At 39.8% G+C, this 14,338-nt stretch overlaps 1 protein-coding gene across 1 annotated transcript in view; it reads right to left on the bottom strand.

Moving 5' to 3' along the window:
* Positions 1–14,338, bottom strand: part of LOC118829577 (deleted in malignant brain tumors 1 protein-like) — a 185,857-nt gene that overhangs the window by 23,123 nt on the left and 148,396 nt on the right. The window contains 5 exon segments of the mRNA XM_036736542.1: positions 5,898–6,211; positions 9,010–9,200; positions 11,954–11,980; positions 12,707–12,760; positions 12,950–12,953. Coding sequence (XP_036592437.1) covers positions 5,898–6,211; positions 9,010–9,200; positions 11,954–11,980; positions 12,707–12,760; positions 12,950–12,953 — 590 coding nt within the window.

Raw genomic sequence — 14,338 nt, forward strand, 5'->3', positions numbered from 1 at the left:
TGAAAATACATATTTTGCCTTGGAGCATGATACTCAGTTTTGCTGGGTAGGTGATTCTTGGTTTTAACCCTAGCTCCATTGACCTCTGGAATATCATCTTCCAAGCCCTTCGATCCCCTAATGTAGAAGCTGCTAGATCTTGTATTATCCTGATTATGTTTCCACAATACTCAAATTGCTTCTTTCTGGCTGCTTGTAGTATTTTCTCCTTGATCTGGGAGCTCTGGAATTTGGTGACAATATTCCTACGAGTTTTCTTCTTGGGATTTTTTTCAGGAGGCGATCTGTGGATTCTTTCAATTTCTATTTTACCCTCCTCTGGCTCTAGGATATCAGGTCAGTTTTCCTTGATAATTTCTTGAAAGATGATATCTAGGCTCTTTTTTTGATCATGGCTTTCAGGTAGTCCAATCATTTTTAAATTATCTCTCCTGGATCTATTTTCCAGGTCAGTGGTTTTTCCAATGAGATATTTCACGTCGTCTTCCATTTTTTCATTCCTTTGGTTCTGTTTTATAATATCTTGATTTCTCATCAAGTCGTTAGCTTCCACTTGCTCCAATCTAATTTTTAAGGTAGTATTTTCTTCAGTGGTCTTTTGGACCTCCTTTTCCATTTGGCTAATTCTGCCTTTCAAGGCATTCTTCTCCTCACTGGTTTTTTGGAGCTCTTTTGCCATTTGAGTTAGTCTATTTTTTAAGGTGTTATTTTCTTCAGTATTTTTGGGGTCTCCTTTAGCAAGTCATTGACTTGCTATGTTTTTCATAGTTTTCTTCCATCACTCTCATTTGTTTTCCCAATTTTTCTTCTACTTCTCTTACTTGCTTTTCCAAATCCTTTTTGAGCTCTTCCATGGCCTGAGACCAGTTCATATTTTTCTCTTGGAGGCTTTCCATGTAGACTCTTTGACTTTGTTGACTTCTTCTGGCTGTATGTTTTGGTCTTCTTTGTCACCAAAAAAAGATTCCAAAGTCTGAGTCTGAATCTGAGTCTGTTTTCACTTCCTGTTCATGTTCCCAGCCAATTACTTGACCCTTGAGCTTTTTGTCGCTGTATGACTGCTTGTAGAGCAGAGAGTACTTTGTCCCAAGCTTGAGGGGCTGAGCTGCTATTTTCAGAGCTACTTCTACACAGCAAGCTCTCCCATGCCAGGGCTCCTTCTCCCCAAAGAACTGCCAACCAGGATTGCAGCCCAGATCCAGGCAGGGCAAAGCAGGCTTTGCACTCCCACTCTAATCTGCCACTTAATTCCTCTCACCAGGTGGACCTGAGGCTGGAGGCAACTGCAGCTGTAGCTCTGGAAGCAGTCTCAGAGCTGCACCACCTCCACTGCCCCTGGGGCAGTGGCCGACTGGGAACTCCTTTCACTCTGTCCCAGAAATCTTTCCTACTAACCTTCTCTGCTGTCTTTGGCATTTGTGGGTTGAGAAGTCTGGTAACTGCCACAGCTCACCGATTCAGGGTGCTAGGGCCTGTTCCACCTGCCTCCTGGTCTGGTTGGTCCTGACATGATCTACACTGGGCTCTGCTCCGCTCCACTCCCAGCTCCATGCAATAGACCCTTCCCAGCAACCATCCAGGGTTTCTGCTTCCCTTTTCTATTTCATGGGTTCTGCCACTCTAGAGTTTGTTCAGAGCCATTTTCTATAGTTGTTTGAGAGACCTGGGTGGGGGGAGCTTAAGCAAGTCCCTGCTTTCCAGCTGCCATCTTGGCTCCACCTCCCCGCTAATTTCTAATTAGGCACTGAGTCGGGTTGTGATGCCCTCTGACTCTGAGAAGGGTATATATACTCTGAAGTGAGGTTTTGCTTTGGGGGCTCGCTTGTGAGAAGGACCTTGTGATTCCCTGGTCGAGACTCTGTGTGGCCATATGTTCAGAGATCCCTGATTGCCCAGAGGTAAAGGCTCTCTCCATCCAGAGTGTGTATGTAAAGTGTATAGCAATATTGCTTTGATTCAGGCAATAGAGCCCTGCCTACTGGTCTCCATTTCTCTGCTTGTATTTTCTCTGAAGTTCAGGGTGCTGACTTTTCCTCTGAACTGGTGAATGTAATTAAAGATTGTTGACCCCCTTAAACAGCTATCTTTCCTGGTAAAGCATATCTAAGAACCTGTGCTAGCAGCCATCCTGGGTATGCCAGTGTGGTTGCCCTTACACTTGTATAAGATAATTATTCTTTCTAGTTATTCCTAAATGGTTTTACTTTTTAAAGTCATATCACACTCAGGTCTACCCCAATCTTTCCTACAAACTACCCAGTTACTAATAACAATCTTAGACATATGTTCTACATTTTACATACATGAAAGGTAAACAGTCTGTCCTTACTGCATCCCTTGTAATTAATCTTTGGTATGTACCTTATATTTCTCTTGGCTCTTGTATATCAAATCTTCTATTAAGTTCAGGTTTGTTTGTTTTTTAAACAAAGTCCTGAAAGTTTGACAGTTCATTAAATGTCCATTTAATCCCCATTTCCCTCAGGGTTACTCCTGGAACCTTGAGGAGAGCAGTAACCAGTTCTTCAGGGACCCTACCTGCCAGTGTGAGTGAGGACTTGTGAGAGAGGGGCCTTGTGGGAGAGAGGACTTGTGAGCATAAGAGAATACAGAAAAGGCATTAGTAAAATTTTAATACCCATTAATATTGAAAAAAAAACACTAAAAAGTGTAAGGAGGGAATTTATTGTTGCTCATGTTTCAGTTGTGTCTGACACTTTGGAGCCCTATTTGGGATTTTCTTGGCAAAAATCCTAGAGTGGTTTGCCTTTGCCTTTTCCAGCTCATTTTACAGATGAGGAAATGAAGAAAATAGGGCAAAGTGACTTGCCCAGGGTCACACATCTAGTTAGTGTCTGAGACCAGATTTGAACTCAGGAAGATGAGTCTTCCTGGCTTTAGGTCTGCAGTTCTATCCAATGTGCCACCTTACTGCCCAAGAAGGGATGTATTTTTTTTTGTTAATATGGTAAGAAGCATTTATATGAAACCTAGTTGTCCTTTATATATATATTGAAGAAACACTGGAAGCTTCCCCATTAAGAACAGCGCATAAAGCAAAATTCTCCATTCTCATGATTAATATCAGGCTTGGTTTTTAGAAATGTTAGTATAAGGGATATTTCTGAATTTCTATTCAGGGCAGTCAAGATCGTACTTGGGAATGATGCCATGCTTTTTCTGGACTACTACTCTTCCCCTTGTAAGGCAATTAGGCTGTTTTATTCACTAGAGTGAACCCTAAACTGCAAATACCAGAGGGCAGTGAGTGAGAATACAGATATGTTCCAGCACAAGGTTTTGAGAAGGGGTGATAGGGAAGTTAGGAAAGAGAGGGAGGAAATAGAGGGAGAAAAAATGTGTGTTATGGGAGTGAATGGCATAAAGCATTTCCCCTCAGGTGTTTCTAGGTTTTTTATTTTTATCCCCAGCACCTAGCACAGTGCCTCATTCATAGTAGGTACTTAATAAATGCTTATTGGATTGGCTTGGCTTGACTTTAATGTGAGTTATCTGGCCCATCTTGAATTGGGGATAACTCTGTCACAAGTGGGACCTCCTTACCACCCTGTTGTACCCTGACTGGTAGGATGGACTTTGATAACATATGTATATATGAATATATATATATGTATAATATACATATATATATATGTATAATATACATATATATATATGTATAAACTGTATCTATGACTACTATGAGGGGTTTCTGGATGAGGTACCAAGAATGAACATAAATGCTCAAAAGATCATGAATTAGGCAGTTTATTGCTCATAGGCATGCAAGTGTATGACTCCCCAGCCCTACAGTTCCACAGGCGCAGAAACGAATGGTGGCTTATGCATACAATGGGATGTGTACACCTATCAAGAGCCCAGATCCTTGGGTCTCTGCCCTTAAATCTAATCAAGGCAGATTCCTGAGCAGAAACAGAGTCCCAGGGTAGTTAGGCAACTTGCCTAATGCCACACAAATAGCTGACCAAGGATTTGAACCCACATCTTCTGACTCTTTTCATTCTACTTTATTCTGTAGTCAGTGATTAGAGAGAAAATTGAGAGCCCAGGCAACTAGTGATTTAAAATTCTTGTCACTCAAACACGATGACTTTCACCCCGCCACCCCCCCCCCCCCACATGCATTCCTTGTATTGGAAAGAAGAAGTTGGTCCTAGGAGATTTAGGGATCAATTTCTCTAACAAGCAAGGGAAAAGGAGGTCAATTAGGGTATGGATCTGATCAGACCAAAAACAAGGAAAGTCTCACTTAGATACTCATTGGAAAGAGGGATCATGGAGGCCTAAGCCTCATGCCCATGATTCCTGGAGAGCTCAGGTGCCACTCTAGGGCAGGAATTGGAAAAAGCTAACTTTACCAGAAGGAGAGAACCAGCTATTGTACCCAGACAGTCAATTTGTATCAGGAAAACCAACCTGGATAAAGAATGATGGGTCAAGGGTGAGATAGGACTTTTGGAAGCCAGAGCCATTAAGTATAAGAGGCTGAAGAAAGTGAGAGAGGCTTGGGTTCTATCAGGTTGGGGCAGCAGGATTAGGAGAGAAATCTTTGGAGGACAGATTAAAATATAGGATTTCTAATCTAGGGAGCAAAAACAGGTTTTTGAAGGAAGAGTATGGACTCACTGAGATCAGGTGGGAAGGAAGAGATTCCAAAGGTCTTGTGGAAGAGTCTGAAGCTCAGAGCCTTGTTTTAGGGGCATTGGAGTGACTAGAGAGGTAGGGCCTTTGGCCAGCTGGGAATATCCATCACCAGATCTAAGGTTAGGGATACAGATAATGAATCCTATGAAGTGTTTTGCATGAATTCAAATTTGCCGTATTCAAAGTTATAATTATATAAAATATAGTAATTGGTTCCATACCAATGGAAACATGCATTTCAAATTCAAATAATGCTACCCCATTCAGAAGGCTCATTATTTACTCTAGTGGGTACCTAGATTTAAGTATAGTCATAGCTCACATTCGTGAGCCTTTCAAAATGCATTCTTCACAACAACTCAGTGAGGCGGGTAGCAATATATTATTATTTCTATTTTATAAAAGAGAAAATGAACTCAGAGAGGTCGGGCACCTTGTGATCCATGTATCACACATTTCATAAATGGTAGATCCAAGTCTTGAACCCAGACTTTCTAATTCCAAATAGTGTCAGTCTGTCAAGAAACAGAACCTGATTCAATGTCTAATCCAGACAAAATTCATTGAGCTTACTTTAGGGAAAAGATCTGGAAGAAGAGGTTCAGTCAAAGAAGGGGGTGGGGAACCAAGGCCCCATAGCTTGATTTCCTAACCTCTCTTTATTTTTCTCTATAATGAGTAAGAGTGAACACTTAAAGATAGATTGTTTGATGATTTCCAGAAACATGAGTACACAGAATAGTAAAATAAAACAATAGTTTGGGATTTGGGAGACCAGGGGTTCTAGTACAAGATTCACCACTAATGAGCTATAGGAGCTGGGTTAAAATACTTTATTTCTGTGGTTTTCAATTTCCTCATATCGAGTAAAAGGGTTAGATTAGATGACTGAGTGGAGAGCTCTTCCATTTATAGTGGTAGATGATTCTATAGTTCCTACGAAGGGGTGAAAGCTTGTGCTTTAGAATCAGGCACACTTAGGTGATATTATGTGGTCTTAGCAGTAAGAAACAAGGAGGGCCAACAAAACCAAGTGGAGCTCACTAGGGGAAGAAAGGTGGGGGTCAGTTGCAGCAAGCTCAAGGATCCAAAACATTTCAATCATGTTAGCTTCTGGTCCTTTTAGTGTCTAGGACAAAAACAAAACTGACTGACCATAGCACCATTTCCTTAGAAGATAACTTGGCTTAATATTTTTTGGGAGGTTCTGGTTTTAGATATTATTGTTTGACGTTGGAGCAGATGACACTGGCGTCTTCATAGTGACCACAATTGTGGGAGAACCAGCACCTATGAGGACAGTCACTGAGCTGATATTCATTTCCTGTACACTGGACATCATCTAGAGCAGTGGATCCAGTTCCTTGGCCAAAATGGGCATTTCCTGGGGCAGAAATAGCTGTCCCACAGCCAAGTTGTCTACACACCACTTGTGCATCCTGGAGATCCTACTCGTCATCACAAACTGTCCCCCACTGTCCATAATAATAAACCTCCACCTGACCTTCACATCTGTTAGAAGAAGCTACCAGTCTCACGTTGCCATCTGGAAAAAGAACAAAAATAGCTACAAACAACCATATGAAAAAATGCTCCAAAACATTTATAAGATAAATGCAAATTAAAATAACTCTGAAGTTCCATTTCTTACTTACCAGATTGTTTTTTAGGAAAAAAAAAGGGAAAATGCAATTGTTGGAAGGAACGTGGAAAGATAGGCACACTAATGCACTCTTGCTAGAGCTATGAATTGTTCCATCTTTTCTGCAAAGTGATTTCTGGAAATCAGTTCTGGAAAGCATTAAACTCCAAAAGTCACTAAACTAAGCATTCCCCTTAACTCTGTGATCCCATTGCTAGGCATATTCTCCAAAGAGGTTAAAAAATAGGGAGTAGCGGGCAGCTAGGTGGCACAGTGAGTAGAGCACTGGCCCTGGAGTCAGGAGGACCTGAGTTCAGATCTGACCTCAGACACTTGACACACTTACTAGCTGTGTGACCTTGGGTAAGTCCCTTAACCCCAATTGCCCTGCTTTTCCCCCTCTTAAAAAATTAAAAAATATGGAGTGAAATGATATAGACATACAAAATTTTCATAGCAGTGTTTTTTTAAAGCAAAGACCTTGAAACAAAGTGGGTGTGCATGAGTTGGGAAATGACTGAATAAATTATGGCATATGAATATAATAATTTTTCTGTAACAAATCATAAAAAATTCAGAGTTAGGAAAACTTACATGAATTGATGAAGAGAACAGAACCAGGATAACAACTGGTACAGTGATAACAATAATGTAAAAGAAAATGACTTTGAAAAGATTCAGAACTTGGATCAATGCATTGGATCAATGATTCTACAAGACTGATAATGAAAGCATAATTTCCTTTTTTTTTGGCCAGAAAGTGATGGACTAGAGGTTCAGAATGGAACAAATTTTCAGACATGACCAGCATCTGAATGTTATTTTTTTGTTTGATCATACTTACTTTTTTCACAAATAAGGGCTATAATTTATTATGTGTGTGTGTGTGTATGTAGATTGGTTATAGTCTTCCAGTGTTGAACTCTTTCCATCACACTGCTTTCCTTGTACATGGGAGGACAGAGGCAATAGACCAAAGATTGGGTCTATACTTTTATAGCATCATCAGTCTGGCTCTCACTACCATGGGCTGCCTCATCTTGTGGAGGGAAATCCTCCCTTGGTTTCTGTATAAGGTTATCTCTGGCAAGATAGTTGAGAACTAGCAGTATGTGGCCACGGACAGGTCATTTAATCTTTTTGAGACTCAGTTTCTTCAAGTGCAAAATGAAGGTATTAATACAGATGATACCTACTTCATAATTTTGTTGTGGAGGTCAAATGAGACAGTGAATGTAAATCGCTAGACATATCATGTTATTGTTATTTTTTTGTCTGGTTAATAGTTTTAAGGAAAATAAACATTCGCTCTACTAGATCCCTCTGATTTTAAAAAATATGAATAGAAATATACATTTTAATTTAAAAAAATCAAGACAATGGTTAAATAACTACTATTCAGTTACATTTGAAAACTTTTTATAACCTATACATGAGTGCACATTAGATAAAAGTCTGCAAATTACTAATACAAAATTGCGGTACTCAAATCAGATGAACTGAGCTGCTGTCAATTTTTTTTCTCTCTATGAACTGGAGGTAATTTTCTACACACTATTAAGTGTCCAGTCTTTAAAAACACATTTGCAGCATTTCCATTTAGCAACATGGAGAATACAAAGATCTGGAGAGAAGGGGAATGGGGGAGCTAACCCCACTCTGTCATTATTTGGTGAGAAAGAATTATGAAAGAGTAAGAAAAGAAAAGAAAAACCACTGTCTTCAAGGTGGGGCTGAGCAAGTTATTTAAAAAGCTTTTGATAAAATTCAACAAGAGGGAATGGGAGATGGTATGAGAGAGGATGTATGAAAATAGAAATTGAAGCTATTTTTCACAAAGTTCTTTGAGTAAATTGCTTGTTGCCCAGAGAGAAAATGTAAGTCAAATGCAAGGCATTACCTTTGGGCCTTTCTTATAGGAGAATGTCTCCCAAGAAAGTGATAGCTCCACAGTAAGTGTTACAGTGGATCGTACTTCAGTCTCAAACATGTTGGCCCCAATCACTGCGATGGGGAAATCTGCTCCTAACTAAAACTTGGAGGAAAGGATCGAGGTAGAAATTTTGGAAACATTTTCCCATGAAAATCCCCACGGCAAGGGGATGAAGGGTTAGTGCTGAATTTTAGACAACTGTGAAGTTTAGGAGAGCAACCACACTGGTGGACAAGTAAGGCTACTTGCACTGAGGCAATGCTTTGTGAAACAATTATTCACAGCTAGGTAAAAAAATACTTCTAAAATTTTAAACCTGGCAATTAAGACAGATCTATCTCTAATATTCTTTTTCTGCTAAGGGTTTTTTTTTTTAAATTTTTCTTTGCTTCCAATAAACAAATTTTAACACTTCACAGATTTGGAGTGGTTTTTTTCTGAGAAAAGGAAAAAATGAGGAAAAGTTACTTTCATGACCAAAATCATTCAGATACAACTATTTCTATTTTACTATCTCCTTTAAATGTCACTATTTCAGTCCCAAAGAAATGGAAGAGCTACTAAAAATATTTTAACTTGTTAAACCATGAAAATGCAGAGTGGTCATGAAAAAATCTACAGTTCTGTTGAGCATAGTTTTTTGGGGGGATCCTACCTGAATTTCATTGTGGCAGAGCAGCAGATGGGGAATTTCCTTCACCAATGAAATTGTGCCCCTTTTTTTCCAACTTGTTATTTTAACGATAAATGGATGAACTAAGATTCTTACCTCTGGGAAAAGTTTGATACCGAGCCTGAAATCCTCTTTTTTGAATGTTGTAATCACTTGTAAATATAACTGTCATCTTGTTTGTAAGTGGTACAATTGTGATTGAGGAGCCAGCACAAATTCTCTGCAGCAGAGAACCACTTGGTGATCCATCTAGGATGTCAATATAATCGAAATAGCAACCTTCTAGCCTGAAGAGAATTGAGGAGACATCCTGTTTACTGTGCTGTATCTAGATCAATCTTCCATAATTATACATCAATATCTCACTCTTACACTAGTCTTTTCACACAAGTACACGTATCTTCCCACTGTAGCAAGCACTAGGGTGTGTTTTAAGCCTTTTTTCCTCCACCCTATGTGCTGTGACAATTCGCAGAAATTCAATAGGCTTTATGACTAACTGAACACTATTTGGTGTTTACTTCATGTCCTGTTTCAAGGTGGGGTCACCCAGGTAGGGTCATCATGAGTTAGTTAAAGACTAATAGCACATCCTGGTCTCTCCCTTACTCAGGACCCCTTTCACATTTCTATATGATGACATGGAGTAGGGAGGTGAGCTTCCCTTTCCATATTGTTCTGGGGGTCATTGTAATTGATATTAAGGAGGGAGAGTTGGAGAACACTGGACAGCTAGTCTCAGTTCTGTCTTGTTAGCTTCTAGATCTTTTTTATTGTCTCTTGTGGGGAAAGAAATATCTTAGTTAAGACTAACCAGGCATGCATAAGATAGCTGATTGTGGGGCAGCTCTCATCACCATAGGCAGTTACTAAGTGATAGTAACTCTCTGGTTCAGCTCATTTCTCCAACTTAGCTCAGTGCTTGGCACATTGTAAGCATTTGATAAACTATTGGTCATTAAACCTACAGATCGAACTGACAGACAAAACTAATGGAGTTCTTTTGAGTCTGCGCTTTCCAAGGAGAGGACTTATCCTCTGGGGTCTCAATGTGATGGGACTATAGAAAGGGCCATGGCTGAGTGAATCCCACCATCCTGCCTGGTTCTGACTTTCTGATGAAGTTATAATCTCACCTATCACAATCACAATTAGATTTTAGCCATAGGACCTAAAAGAACATTTGCCATGCTGCCATGTGAGCTGGCAGGTAGTAAACCAAATGTCTTTCTACAGAACCACTCAGTAAAAAAAAAAAGCAGAACTGGGAGGAAAGGCAAAGGTTGCAGCCATTTCCAATTTGGATAGTGGTTGTCAGTTGTCATCCTAGCCTGCCAATACTTACTCCACATCATCAAAGATGAGTTGTATAAATAAATCTGGGTCCACTTCTATTTGCCACACACAGTAAGCATTATTTGGCTACTCTCTTGGGTAGGAGGGACTGGAGAATGAGCCTTCAGAACCAAACAGAAAGCCTCCACAACTGTCAAAGGGATCTATAGAATGAAAGGGAAAGCCTTTTATAGATACTCATGGTCAACTTTCATTAAATCAATGTTCAGAGAAGAGGAGACTCCAGTCTAAGTTAATGATGAGTCTGAACTATAAGATATTTTTACTATTAGACAGCTTGAATGAAAAAGCAACCTATTAACTGTGAAGCTCAAAGTGACCTCTCCTGTTTTCTTTGAGTGCTGTGTCTTCATCTCTCCTTTTATCCTGCTTTGTTCTTCCTTATGTTATATTTGTTTGTGTTCCTATGTAATCATTCCAGGAAAATATAAGCACCTTGAGGATAGGAACTGTCTTGTTTTTGTTGTTGTATCCCTAACACCCAGAACAGTTTCTGGAAGAAAGTAGGTATTAATTTATTAATTCAGTAATCACTTATTAGGTACCCAGAGGACCGCTAGGCAGGGTGGTGCATTGAGCATTATTCTTAGAGTCAGGAAGACCAGAGCTCAAATCCTGCTTCAGATACCAGCTCTCTGACCCTGGACAAGTTACTTGAGCCTCCGTCTCCTCAACTACAAAAAGAGCATAATGAGCATCTGCTTCATTTGTTGAGAATAAAATAAAATTATAAACCACTTTGCAAACCTTGAAGTGCTATGACAAATGTTAGGTATTATCATAATACAAAGATGAAAAATAGACGGTTCCTGACCTATTTAATTGGACCTTTTCAGTTTTGATATTTGCCATCAGTGGTCCATACAAGCCAGAGAGGTCAGGGCTTCTCAGCAGTTAGAGGCAAGAGCAGTACAGTTTGAGAAAGAGGACATAATGATAGCCTTTAACAGACTGTGATCTGTGGCAATTTGGGAACATGAAGGAATAACATTTTGCATGGCCTTGGATCCAGGGAACCATATTTAGCTGGCCTCTGGGACAAACTGTTTTGCATTCCCTCTAATTCTCTATTTGGGCCATCTCGTGTCTTTCCTGATATCATGTATGCATTATTGTATTTTGTTCAGTCATGCCTGATTCTCGGTGACTCCATTTGGGGTTTTCTCTGCAAAGATACTGGAGTGGTTTGTCATTTCCTTCTCCAGCTCATTTTACAGATGAGGAAACTGAGGTAAACAGGGTTAAGTGATTTGCCCAGGGTCTCCCAGCTAGTAAATTTCTGAAGCCAGATTTGAACTCAGGAAGATGGGTCTTCTTGGATCCAGCTTGGCACTCCATTCACGGTGCCACCTATCTGCCCCTCCAACTCCTACCCCCTTTTTACCTTTTGCTCTGGGCATAGTAATCAAATCATTAGTACCATCACTTCTGGAAAGGGCAGAATTTATTGCTCTGTGGATCGATTCATCATCTCTACAACTCCTCAGACCCAACCTCACTTCCCTGACCCTTATATATATCCTTTACACCCTTATATATATATATATATCCCTTTAAACTCCTCGAAGGCTGAGACTATTTCCTTTTTATATTTTTATTCCCAATGCTTAGTATAGGGCCTGGCACACAGTAATGCTGAGTAAATGCTTTTTGATTCATTTAACCAAGAAAAGATTGGACTTACCATATGTTGGAGGAATTGTATCGAATACTGTTGAAGAAAGAGGTCAACATGAGACAAAAAAAGAATTCATCCTGATAAGACTGAAAATGTTTCCAAATGCCTGTTGACCCAAAGTGGATTTCCCCCCAGAAGAATATAAAGTTCTTGAGGACAAAGATTATTTTTGTTTTTGAAACCTGCAGAGTTGCTGACATTGGTGGAGATCTTCCTCCCTGCACTGGAATTGTGATTTAATTAGTATAGGAAATTCCCAGGTGAGGGGATTCTTCCTAATAATGCAGGATTCTTTCTAACAATTGCCACTTTCTCTGCAAATTACATTCTAATAGCTTGAAACAGTGAGAGCATTTTCTCAGGGTTACCTGGCCAGTATGTATTAAAGGCAGGATTTGATCCCAGGTCTTCTTGGCTTCAAGGCTAGCACTTTCTCTCCCTCTCTACCTGTCTCCCTTTTTCCCTCTCTCCCTCTCTCACTGCACCATACTGCTTTTCATTGCTTATACTTGGAATTTGAGGAATAGAATTATTAGTTCTATTCCCTTATTCTATTCCATATTAGCTCTAATCCCTTGAGACCCAGCAACTAACCCAATTCCTTTTTGCCCACTCTGTTGTATTTGTGGAGATTGTCACCGGGAATATTAGTTCTGTCAAGTTTTAATCTAACTGCCAAGGATCAAGAGTCCAATAACCATTATAATCTAAACATTTTGGACTTGGTTCTGAAGACAGCTTAGAAAATCCATGGCTTACCTGGTAGAGTGAAGGGTTCGGTAGTGGTAGGGAATGGAGTGGTAGTATGGCTTTCTGTTTGAGAAAGGAGACAGAGACCAATCACATTTGGATTCTTTGCTTATCATATACAAAGTCATGTTAAGCATATCCTGTTTGTTTTTAAAATCTTTTAAGGGTTTGTACTTCTCCATATGCTTCCTTATGTACACAATTTACAAGAACACCTTACTTACAAAGAGATCACCTATTTGGCAAACTTACCTGTCTGGAACATAGCCAAGAACCACATGAAAAGACAAACAGGGCCTCTGAACACCTGAGGTAGATGGGCTAGAGTCCATGTGATAAAGCTCAGGTACTTTACTCACAAGAGTCTTTTGGGCCCTCACTCATCATCTATTAACATGTCGGCCGAGGTGACTTCTGCTGTACCTCCCCTCTGCCCCGCAATTTGTCGATTCTCTTTACTGTGCATCTCTAACAAGTTTGTTTCTGTTTCCCAGGTCTCCAGTGCCTAGCACATTGCTTGGCACATAGTAGGTGCTTAATAAATGTTTGTTAAATGAATAAATGAAGGATTTGGAAGTGGGGAAAGAAACACAGTCATCTTCAGCTTCAAGGAGTGACAGCAAAGGGGAAGAAAGAAAAATTTAAAAGCAGCAACAAATAATCAAACATTACAGCACTATGGGAACTGTTTATTGTAGGGACAACAAGCCCTACCCACTTCAATAGCTCCTGAAGCTGTTGTCATTGAGATGTCATGGAATCCTCAAAAAATAGTTAAATTTTATTCAGGATCCTTTGCTTAAGGAAACAAGGAAGCGCGTAATCTATTTTAGAAAGATTTCTAACCAAAAAGGGTTAACATTTTCAGAACAGGTGGCACCTAAAGGGGGAAGCTTCAGTTCAATCAATCAATCAATTACCAAGAATTTAGTAAGCATCTGCTTTGTGCCAGAAACTATGTTGGTACAGGAGACTCAAATGCAAAAAATGTTTTTTTTCCCCTACTCTCTCTCAAAGAACTTGTGTTCTCTTATGGGATATATAATATATATATATATATATTATATAATAAATATATAGCTTTTTGTTGCTGTTCAGTCATTTCAGTCATGTTTGACTCTTGGTGACCCCAATTGGGCCTTTCTTGGCAAAGATACTAGAGTGGTTTGCCATTTCCTTCTCTAGCTCACTTTACAGATGAGGAAACTGAGGTCAACTGGGTTAAGTGACTTGCCCAGAGTCACACGGCTAGTAAGGGTCTGAGGCTGGAGTTGAGCTGAGGAAGATGAGTCTTCGTGACTCCAGGCTTTGCACCTAAGCTATTTGTTGTAAAATAAATATGAAATAAATATTAGGAGGAAAGGGGGTAATAGTAATTGCTTGTGGTAGTGGTAGGGGAAATCAAGAAAGACTTCCTGTAGGAAGACATTTTTTGTAGGAAGAGGGTGAGTTAGATGGCAAAAAGACAGCATTGGACTTGGAACCAAGAAGGTTGGAGTCCAAATTTTGCCTTGGATACTTACCAGCTCAGTGATCCTGGGCAAATCACTTAAATCCTCTAAGCTTCAATTTCCTGCTCTTTCAAATGGGGACAATAATAGGACCTACCTCACAGGGCGATTATGGGGATAAAAGAACATA

The sequence above is a fragment of the Trichosurus vulpecula genome, chromosome 8 (genome assembly GCF_011100635.1).
Source record: "Trichosurus vulpecula isolate mTriVul1 chromosome 8, mTriVul1.pri, whole genome shotgun sequence".
NCBI lineage: Eukaryota > Metazoa > Chordata > Mammalia > Diprotodontia > Phalangeridae > Trichosurus > Trichosurus vulpecula.